The sequence below is a fragment of the Schistocerca serialis genome, chromosome 1, assembly GCF_023864345.2.
Source record: "Schistocerca serialis cubense isolate TAMUIC-IGC-003099 chromosome 1, iqSchSeri2.2, whole genome shotgun sequence".
Classification (NCBI taxonomy): domain Eukaryota; kingdom Metazoa; phylum Arthropoda; class Insecta; order Orthoptera; family Acrididae; genus Schistocerca; species Schistocerca serialis.
The window spans coordinates 280064889-280076454 of record NC_064638.1 but is presented as its reverse complement, the minus strand read 5'-3'; the positions used below and the strand labels follow the sequence as shown (position 1 = coordinate 280076454).

Genomic DNA, 11566 nt, shown 5'->3' with positions numbered 1-11566 from the left:
GGAAGGTTCCAGATTGATTATATTACGGCAAGACAGAGATTTCGAAACCAGGTTTCAAATTGTAAGACATTTTCAGGGGCAGATGTGGACTCTCACCACAATTTATTGGTTATGAACTGCACTTTGAAACTGAAAAAACTGCAAAAAGGTAGGAATTTAAGGAGATAGGACTTGGATAAACTGAAAAAACTACAGGTTCTAGAGAGGTACAGATGGAGCATTAGGGAACGACCGAAAAGAACTGGACAAAGGAATGCAGTCGAAGAAGAATGGGTAACTATGAGAGATGAAATAGTGAAGGCAGCAGAAGAGCAAGTAGATAAAAAGACGAGGGCTAGTAGAAATCCTTGGGTAATACAAGAGATATTGAATTTAATCGATGAAAGGAAAAAAGTGACTACAAACGCCAAAAATGCGAGATCCACAGGCAGTGCAAAATGGCTAAGCAGGAATGACTAGAGGACAAATTTGGAGATGTAGAAGCATATATCACTAGGGGTAAGATAGATGCTGCTTACAGGAGAATAAAAGAGGCTTTTGGAGAAAAGAGAACCACCTGTATGAATGTCAAGAGCTCAGATGGAAAACCAGTCCTAAGCAAAAAAGGGAAAGCAGAAAGATGAAAGGAGTATTTTGAGAGTCAACACAAGGGAGATGTACTTATGGGCAATATTATGCAAATGGAAGAGGACGTACATCCAGATGAGAAGGCAAATATAATATTGCTTGACGAATCTGACAAAGCACTGAAAGACGTCAGTCAAAACAAGGCCACAGAAGTAGACAACATTCCGTTAGAGCTACTGATAGCCTTGGGAGAGCCTGCCATGACAAAACTCTTCCATCTGGTAAGAAAGATGTATGAGACACGCGAAATACCCTTATACTTCAAGAAGAATATAATAATTCCAATTCCAAAGAAAGCTGGTGGTGACAGGTGTGAAAGTTATCGAACTATCAGTTTCGTAAATCATGGCTGCAAAATACTAACACGAATCCTTTACAGAAGAGTGGAAAAACTGGTAGAAACCGACCTCGGGAAGATCAGTTTGGATTCCAGAGAAATGTAGGAACACGCGAGGCAATACTGACCCTACGAGATCTCATAAAAGATATGTTAAGGAAAGCCAAACCCACGATTATAGCATTTAGAGAAAGCTTTCGGCAACTTTGACTGGAATACTCTCTTTCAAATTCTGAAGGTGGCATAAGTAAAATGCAGGGATGAAAGGCTATTTATAATTCGTACAGAAACTAGATGGCAGTTATAAGAGTCGTGGGGCAGGGAAGGGAAGCAATGGTTGAGAAGAGAGTGAAACAGGGTTATAGCCCATCTCCGATATCGTTGAGTCTGTATGTTGAGCATGTGGTAGGGGAAAGAAAAGAAAATTTTTGTAGTAGAAATTGAAGTCCGGGAAGAAGAAATATAAAACTTTGAGGTTCGTTGATGACATGAACGGAATGGACAGTGTCTCGAAAGGAAGATATAAGATGAATATCAATAAAAGGAAAGCAAGGATAATGGAATATAGTCTAATTAAATCAGTTGATGTGGGGGGAATTGATTACGAAATGAGACAGACACTTAAAGTAGCAAATGAGTTTTGGTATTTGGGAAGCAAAGTAACTGATGATGGTTGAAATAGGGAGGTTACAAAATGCAGACTGGCAATGGCAAAAAAAAAGCGTATCTGAAGAAGAGTAATTTGTTAACACCGAGTATAGATTTAAGTGTCAGGAAGTCCTTTATGAAAGTATTTGTATGAAGTGTAGCCAGGTATGGAAGTGAAACATGGACGATAAACAGTCTTGACAAGAAGAGAATAGAAACATATGTAATGGGGTGATGGGGTGCCACAGAGGAATGCTGAAGATTAGATGTGTAGATCAGGTAACTAATGATTAGGTACTGAATAAAATTGGGGAGAAGAGAAATTTTTAGCACAAACTGACTAGAGGAAGGGATCGGTTGGTGGGAAATTTAGTTGGTTGGTTGGTTGGTTTAAAAGAGGGGGGAAGGGACCAAACTGCTAGGTCATCTATCCCGATCATTTAGTACTGGAGGGAAGCGTGGGGGGGGGGGGGGGGTAAAAATCGTAGAGGGAGACGAAGAGATGAATATAGTAAGCAGATTCATAAGGATGTAGGTTGCAGTAATTACTTGGAGATGAAGAGGCTTGCACAGGATTGAGTAGCATCGAGAGCTGCACCAAACCAGTCTTTGGGGTGTAGACCACAGCAACAACAACATCATAAAGGAGAAAAAGCACTCAGCACAAAATAAATAATCGCATTCCATTGACAATATGGATAAATTTATTATCAGGAAACTTCAGAATCTTCAGAGGTCTTGCAACTCGAGGCTAGTAACGAAACCTGGGGAAAAAATTGTGTCTATAGGATTTGGTTCCAAAAGATGCCAGAATAAACGTGTTATCTTATGCGAATGAGACGACATAGCTTCAAACAAAGCATACCGTGGAACTCAATAAAACAAAAAATTAAGAAGCAGAATGCAAGCGGCCAGTGGTTTATTCAGACAAAACATAGATTCATGTAGGTTACAACGTGAATGGTGCCAAACACTGATGTTCAGATGTCTAGCATGTGACAGTGCTCCACTTATGAAAGAATTGGAGTGTACGTTATTGCTACTTCTCCATCCCTTTTTCTCAGACATAAACGCAAAGGATGGATCTTCACTCCACTTTGTTATGTAATTCATGCAGAGCTAGGCCGACGAAAGAGACAGGCAATGACGCGTACGTCATAACACGTGACACTGTAGATCTTACGTGCCAGCAGCCCTCTCTAGCTGAAAGTGAGTTATCTGTTTCAGGCAAGTTTAATAATTCGTGGCTACTCCTTTAAATGCATGCAAGCTCTTGATAGCGCACGACAAAGGTAAGTCCTTTAGTTGGTACGTTTTCAATTACATATTAATTTCCCGTGGGCCCTGCACATAGCCGAGAGTTCGCAATGTGTACGGGACAAGCCGACGAGTGTGATGTCACAAGTTCGTTGCGGGGGAGGGGGTGAGACAGCAGGGGGAGGGGGAGGTGCAGTGACCCGCTAGGCGTGGCTGGATGCGAAAGACCGGCAACACTGAACCACGCCACTGCGATTTGTCGAGCACAATTTTACTCAACACGCACGCAACGAAATTGATTGTTTATCATTTATTTTGCTGATGTATTTCTGCATTTATTTAATCCCTTAGATTAGGGCCTTCGGGCGCTCTCTTACATCGGACCAGCGTTTCAAACATACAGTATTTTTATTTTTGACATCAGAGATATCTAAGGAATGAAAATGGTTTTAATATGACAGCAATTAGATAGTACTAACATAAGTGAGATAATTTGAGTGTATATACAGAGATTGCGAAAAACAGTCCTGACAAACAACCAATAAAGTTGTATGAATGCAGAGTCTCGCGGTGATAACATTGAATAAAATGTTCTCGGGTTTCCAACCGCGTCAATTGCTTAAAACTACACGAGCTTTGGGCCAAGGACTCCTTGGCCATTGTCAAGTGTTATGACTGCCAGTGGGCTGTTGGTGCGCCCTTATATACGCTATCTGCCGGCTGTGACGTCACTGGTGCCCGTGACATTGCCATATATGGGCATGTTTTGAGTCGGCGTGCCGCGCGGGATTAGCCGAGCAGTCTGAGGCGCTGCAGTCATGGACTGTGCGGCTGGTCCCGGCGGAGGTTCGAGTCCTCCCTCGGGCATGGGTGTGTGTGTTTGCCCTTAGGATAATTTAGGTTAAGTAGTGTGTAAGCTTAGGGACTGATGACCGTAGCAGTTAAGTCCAATAAGATTTCACACACATTTGAACATTTTTTTGAGTCGGCTTTCGATGTGACCTCTTCAACCGCGCGATCGATAGATCCCACGCAGCGCTGAGCTGTAAGCCACCGTCTCTATTCAGGGTGTTTGCGGTAATTTTTATTTCAATAGTGGCCAGAAGTACATCGGACAATCAGCGCGCACTGTGTAACAACGCAGGAAAGAGCATGAGAGGTATTATCGCCTACGCTATCCAGAGAAATCTGCGTTAACTGAGCATGCGTTAGAAAACGGTCACCACATAAAATTTGACGATACCTCTGTCGTGGCTCGTACTAACGGCTTCTGGGACAGTTTAATAAAGGAAGCTATTGAAATAAAAATTACCGCAAACACCCTGCATAGAGACGGTGGCTTACAGCTCAGCGCTTCGTGGAATCCAGCGATCGCGCGGTTGAAGAGGGCACATCGAACGCCGACTCAAAACATGCCCATATATGGCAATGTCACGGGCACCAGTGACGTCACAGCCGGCAGCTAGCGTATATAAGGGCACACCAACAGCCCACTGGCAGTCATAACACTTGACAATGGCCAAGGAGTGCGTGGCCGAAAGCTCATGTACTTTTAAGCAATTGACGCGGTTGGAAACCCGAGAACATTTTATTCAACCAATGGAGTTAATTGTAGCAGTAATAGTGCTACTCTTCTACTGCTGCCTTTATAATATTAGTAATAATGATAACAGTGATAATGGAAGCAATAAAGTGTACTTTTAAAGTTCCTGGCAGCTAAAATATCGAATATATTGCTTCCCCCTACTTATACCTCCCAAGGAGATCACGAATGTAAAATTAGAGAGATTAGAGCGCGCACGGAGGCTTTCAGACAGTCGTTCTTCCCGCGAACCATACGCGACTGGAACAGGAAAGGGAGGTAATGACAGTGGCACGTAAAGTGCCCTCCGCCACAAAGCGTTGGGTGGCTTGCGGAGTATAAATGTAGATGTAGATGTAAAATCCGTGTGCCGGATCTAGAGTTGCACCCACACCTTGCCTTATTTTGGAAACAGCGCCTAGGCTGTAGCTAAGCCATACCTCCGCAATATCCTTTCTTACAGGAGTTCTAGTCTTGCGAGTTTCGCAGGAGAGCTTTTCTGAAGTTTGGAACCTAAAAAATGAGGTACTGGCGGAAAGAAAGCCGTGAGTAGGAGTCGTATGTCGTGACTGGGTAGCTCAGTCGGTAGAGCACTTACCCGCTAACGGCAAAGGTCCCGAGTTCGAGTCTGTGTCCAGCACACATCTTTATTCTACCAGGAAACTTCATATCAGCACACACTCCGCTGGAAAGTGTACTTTATTATTTCTGACACAGCGAGTTCTGAGGCAAAGAATGTAGGTAGTCTGCACCAGCAAAGAGCAATGTGAAATAGGGGTAGGAAAGAAGGATGTATTGGGGTAACGAGTGAATTCGGGGACAAAGATAGACGCTATTGTTGCTTCTGCAGGTACGAGTGTATCATTAACTGTCATTTGAGGATGGAGATGTTATTCAGTTGTGTAACATAATCAGGAACATCATTCCAAAGTCTGCTTCCTGCTACCGAAAAGGACTTCGAGAGAGCGGCTGATTGATGGAGCGGGTCATAAAGGATTTTGGTCTAATGGGAACGGGTGTCCGTGCCATGTTGTTCAGGCAAGAGCGTAAAGGTCGAGGGGAGATACGTCGAACAGTGCACATTGATAAGACAGTAGATGAGACAGAGAGTACGGAAATCTCAGCATTTGTCTGCACGTAGCCACGACAGCTTATAACACTAGCTTGCCGTGACATAAGCTATTGTTACCCTCTGGGAGGATTTTGGGTTTTGACAGTGCGAGTGTCTAATGGATGAAGGTATCGGACTATGTGTTTGAATAGAGTGCAATTAACAGAAAAAGTAAACAGACTTTAATTTTGGGGTTAATGAAATTAGTAAAATTCATAAAGGAATGGAAAATGAACGGTTGGCAGCCTAATTAGGCACATTAAATAGGAAATATAACTTTAAGAAAATTGAGTATCAGTTATTAAACTTTCATTAGTATTCCCTTTGAAAAGCACAGAGGATACAAACGGACGTAAGGCACTCTCAGCTGTGGGAAGCAGTAGTTACCAATTATGAACATACTAGTAATCAATAGAAAGCAAAATCGTACCAAACTCACACTAATAAGAGCTACACTCAGTACTGCTACTTGAAACAGTACTGAAATGTTAATGCAGGAAGTGCAGAACTAAATATGGACCTGAGAGGCCCCTGTCTGAACTGGCATGTTGTTGTTGTGTTGTTGTTGTGGTCTTCAGTCCTGAGACTGGTTTGATGCAGCTCTCCATGCTACTCTATCCTGTGCAAGCTTCTTCATCTCCCAGTACCTACTGCAGCCTACATCCTTCTGAATCTGATTAGTGTATTCATCTCTTGTCTCCCTCTACGATTTTTACCCTCCACGCTGCACTCCAATACTAAATTGTTCCCTTGATGCCTCAGAACATGTACTACCAACCGATCCCTTCTTCTAGTCAAGTTGTGCCACAAACTCCTCTTCTCCCCAATTATATTCAATACCTCCTCATTAGTTATGTGATCTATCCATCTAATCTTCAGCATTCTTCTGTAGCACCACATTTCGAAAGCTTCTATTCTCTTATTGTCCAAACTATTTATCGTCTATGTTTCACTTCCATACATGGCTACACTCCACACAAATACTTTCAGAAACGACTCCCTACCGAGCGGGGTGGCGCAGTGGTTAGACACTGGACTCGCATTCGGGAGGACGACGGTTCAATCCCGCGTCCGGCCATCCTGATTTAGGTTTTCCGTGATTTCCCTAAATCACTCCAGGCAAATGCCGGGATGGTTCCTCTGAAAGGGCACGGCCGACTTCCTTCCCAATCCTTCCCTAATCCGATGAGAACGATGACCACGCTGTCTGGTCTCCTTCCCCAAAACCAACCCCAACCCCCCCCCCCCCCCCTCCCAAACGACTTCCTGACACTTAAATCTATACTCGATGTTAACAAATTTCTCTTCTTCAGAAACGCTTTCCTTGCCATTGCCAGTCTACATTTTATATCCTCTATACTTCGAATATCATGTTATTTTGCTCCCCAAATAGAAAAACTCCTTTACTACTTTAAATGTCTCATTTCCTAATCTAATTCCCTCAGCAGTCAGAGGCATGCAAGCCTCCCCACCAACGGCAAGGTCCATGGTTTATGGGGGGAACTGGCAGGTATAGACCACAAATAAAGATAAATCATATAATAATTACACTGTTCATATCCCTCTGCTTATATTTGTTTCCCTTAGTAGCAGTACTGTTCCAGTTATCTTTCTAACACGACAAGAATATAGTGGGGACCCATGAACTGGTATAGTGTCACTATTCAAGCTCTTTGATTCTTACAGTAGCAAAATTTAATTCAACTAAAGTTAATTCTTAGCTTCACTTGGAATAGTTTATGTTTTTACTTTTCAAGACAAATTGTTCAACAGTGAGCTCAGTTGCATTCAAATAAATCGTCCATGATGGTAATCAAGGTGAAATTATATTTCAAATAAGTTTAACTTATGTGCTATTTTTATCACCTGTAAAGAAGGTATTTAAGACAGTAACATTTACACAGTCTGGCATTAAATTTTTGCAAAACGATACTTTGCAATAGATTAATAGTTCTTAAGCAAAATTCTAACTAATTTCAACTTTTGCTAATCCTTGCACATTTGACAAACATGAATACATCACTAGTTCACTTGAAACAGGATACTCGGTTTTATAAACACTTATCAGGGGATCCTGCATAGGTTCATGATCAGGATTAAAGCTATGGTTCTAAAGCCAGGCTTATAGCACTTGGATGACTCATTAGTATTCCCTTTGAATAGCGCAGTGGATACAAACGGAGAGAGGGCACTCTGAGCTATGGGTAGCAGTAGTTACCAATTATGCACATACTAGTAATCGATATAAAAAATTAACTGGTTCATTCTCTGATACATATCTGTATGAACCAAGTTGATGGAGCAGTGGCTAACTGTACTCACGGCTCTTGATGTTTCAATGCTCTATACAATGTCTTCTTGGTGACGAATTTTTAATGTGTTAGTGCCATTTCTTATTGCCGAGAGTACCATGCAACAGCCAAATCCACATTCGAGGCAAAATTCCTTGCAAAGCGCCTTCCAGTTGCCTCCTTTGGCACCGTAGATGTGTAGGGTGCCACTGACTGCGTACTGTTCCCACCAAGTAGCCGCCCAGTTCGACCGCCAAAACAACCTTTTACATCGCACCGAACTACTTCCGTTGCGGAGGGACTTCTGTACGTCTTTTACACTTTACTCGTTATAACTATTCCTATTCCTTCGGACACTGTGCTTTGAACAACGTAAATATTGCAGCTCCAACACACCAAAGAAGAGGAAACATGAAATTGAGTTGCAATATTTTCTATCAATCCACGCCAAGCCGAATAACTGCATGTATGAGGGCCAGAGATGGGCCAGCCCGTTGCTGACTTGCTCAATTTGTAAAGCTTTTTGTTTTGAGCAAATCGTTCTGTTTTCACATCTACCGATTTCCGTCCGATTCGGACAATTCCTTCGTGGTTCGTCGTTTTCTTTTTTTCTTTTTGCCTTAGAGTGTAGATACTTCTAAACAGTGCTGTTTTTCAGGGGGAACGCTGGGGGACGCGTACCCCTAAACTTTTTCGTCAAAAAAGTAATTTTTTTTACGATGCTGAGGACTTGGAAGAGTGCCAAAGATTTATTTCGTGGACGTAGATTTTTTATTTCATTTTTTCGTGTTGGTAATTGCAATACGAACGATACCAGTGCAGTTCTTGGTGGGAAAAGCGATGCTATTAATGTTACACTGTAGTATTATAGTTAAATACATTTTCAGCTGTATTAAAAATTGGGTCAGTTGAAGCACAGTATACCACCCATCATCTATGCCATTTAGGGAGCCAAACAAGGTTACAAAAGATTTTTGTAGTGTAGTTTCTAGTGTTGTTGATGATAGGTGTGAATGGTTTTTGTTGTATTGTGTCTTTTAGTGGTGTTTTATAGGTTAAAATATGTGTTCGGTAATATTCCCTCGTATTGTTTTGTATGTCGGAGGGCTGATTGGACTCACCTGTTTCATTTGAAGTGTATTATAGGTCAATTGAATTGTGCGATACCATTTTCTTTTATTCTTCAGGGGCTGGTGGGAATCGCATGCTTCATTTGAGGTGAAATAAACTGTTTTGTTCGATACCACATTCTCTTGTATGTTTGGGTGTTTCTCGGTATCGCCTGCTTCCTTTGAGCTGAAAGTCAACTGAAGAGTCCGATACCAGTCTTTATTTTATTTTATTTTTTTTTTCCAGTTCGACATGTTGATTATTTTATGGCTAAAACCAGACGGGTGGTATCCCATGCTTCAGTTATAAGTAATTTTTGCTGCATTATATACAATGTCGCAGTACCCTCAAACATTTTTTTAGAAAAAAAAAGCCCTGCTTCTAAGACTATATGCTCAAGGCGTTGTAAGCCCTGGCTTTGTGTTCATGTGAAAGTAATCGTGGTGGAGTGAGTGAGACTGGTGTTGTGGTGCAGGACTCGCGTGCCCCTGGGTCGCCTGTGGCTCCCCGGCCGGTCAGCAGTGCTGCTGGTGGGCCGCACGTGGGTGTTTGCCGATCCCAGCGGCGAGGACGAGACCGACGTCGGCGCCCCGCAGCCGGTCGCGGTCGCGCCAGCGGCCAAACCGGCGCGCTCCTTCGCCGACCAGCACGACGAGGCGATGATAGAGGTGCTGAGGGCGCTCGGCGCGGCGGCCGCGCATCGAACTACCAGCGCTGCGGTCGCGGCCGCCTCAGTTGCCGCTGTTGCCATCTATTGGCGGCTCTTCCAAGTCGCGCCCTGAGCGTTCTATCTCTTCAAGACTGCCTGACTTCCGTATGGTACCCAACATAGACGGAAACTTCATACGTGAAAGACTTCCGTACTGACTACTTTCTGACAGCTAAATGAGCAGCAGTCCTTACCTATTTACAGTGGCCTGTATGGGACCACTAAAGACGCTTAAATTTATTGACGAAAGTAGTTTTAGTTTATATTCCTGAAATATTCGTATAGATTGCATTTATAAGGCAATTTCATGACAATTAACCTTGTAAGCAGCCAAACACAGACCTCTGAAGACCCACCAGAAAAATGGGGTTAAGTAGTTCCAATCAAAGTTATTTTGTATTAACGAGATTTTTGTATGTTGTAATCGTGGAGTATTCCTTATAGTTAAATACTTTCTGCTACAGAAATACGCAGTAGTTAACGTTCTAGATACATCTGCTCTTCTTTTTTTTTCTTTTTTAAAGAAGAAGAACGTCACCGTTATGTGTGTAATACAAGCGATTGTGTAATGCTGTTACATTATACTGAGCCGAATAAATGTTCGGATATTTCGTCCTATGTATTTCTGTTATATAAGAGTATAAGAAATCTGAGTATTCTGTGATGCGAATGATATTGAAACCATATGTTACCATTTTGCTGGCTGTGACCTAAATAAAGTTAAAAAAGTTTTAAAGATATCGGAAATTATTTTATTCTGCATTATATGCTCCACTGAGAAGTCGTACATGGTATCTGATCCGCCTTTGCTGATTCAGTATTTATCATTTCATGTCTCACACGTTCCACAGTGTAGTCTGACATTCCATGTGCTTCCTCATAATTTCATTTGGCCACTGAATTTCGATACACACATTGGTTGATCGCACGCAGCTATACGCACCACATGCACTTATATTTCGGGATGTGGTTCACTTTTACATCCATAGAATTTATTTCACAGTTAACTCTCTAATTTTTCGATTACTTACCCCTTCCAGTCCACACTCATAAAATAAAATTGTCCATTCTTCCTCTGTTTCCATTTGCAAAGCACAATAACGTTGCTGAAATTTACAGGGAAACTTATTTGTGAGTGACACAGTCAACACACGCCAGCTACCAAAGCCATGACATATCTGAGTAAAATGAGAACAAATCAGCCCATTTTTCTCCTAGAGAGTAGGTAAAAACAGCTGAAATCCCATGCATGTAACAGACGGACTGGTCATCTTAAAAAACATGAAGAAGGCCTCAACTGTGAAATCTTGGGAAACATCTTGTAACAGGACAATGAAAGTGACTGAAAATCGATAGATCATAAGTATGAACTGGTGAAAGAGCCATTTATTCACCAGATTTCGAATAGTCAGACTTTGACCTATTATCGTGTCTAACGAAAATGTGTCTGGGAAACACCGCGTCCGATGTGATTACAGCAGTGTACTGATCTTTCGTTGAGATGACTCTGGAAAGTATCATGTGATCATGTATTATTATCTGCAATAACGATGTAGGCTGAAGCAATGAACTGAGTTTGTATCAGTTCCAGCATTCGTGCCCGTGTCTCCTGCTTCGGCCATCATCATTATCGTAGATAAAAGTGCGACTTAGTATGTCTCAGGAACATCAACTATGTAGGATTATTATTATGTTATCCACCCTGTGAAGCTAAATTCTGTTAATTACATTAAAACTGAACTTGAGTAGAATATGCAATTAGTATAAAATAAAATGATTAGGTGGGTCAGCTGCAGTAACATATTCAATGTCTATTGTAATTATAATCCATAGTAATATTATAAATGCAAAAGCGTGGGTCAGCTGCAGTAACATATTCAATGTCTATTGTAAT

The 11566-nt window shown here is 41.9% G+C and overlaps 1 protein-coding gene across 5 annotated transcripts in view; it reads left to right on the top strand.

Moving 5' to 3' along the window:
• Window positions 1–10408, top strand: part of LOC126468213 (titin homolog) — a 224813-nt gene extending 214405 nt beyond the window's left edge. For all 5 annotated transcript variants that reach the window (XM_050096532.1, XM_050096531.1, XM_050096533.1 and 2 more), the window contains one exon: window positions 9439–10408. In XM_050096532.1, coding sequence (XP_049952489.1) covers window positions 9439–9745 — 307 coding nt within the window. In that variant the 3' untranslated portion in view covers window positions 9746–10408. The remainder of the gene's footprint in view (window positions 1–9438) is intronic.
• The last annotated feature ends 1158 nt before the right edge of the window (window positions 10409–11566 follow it).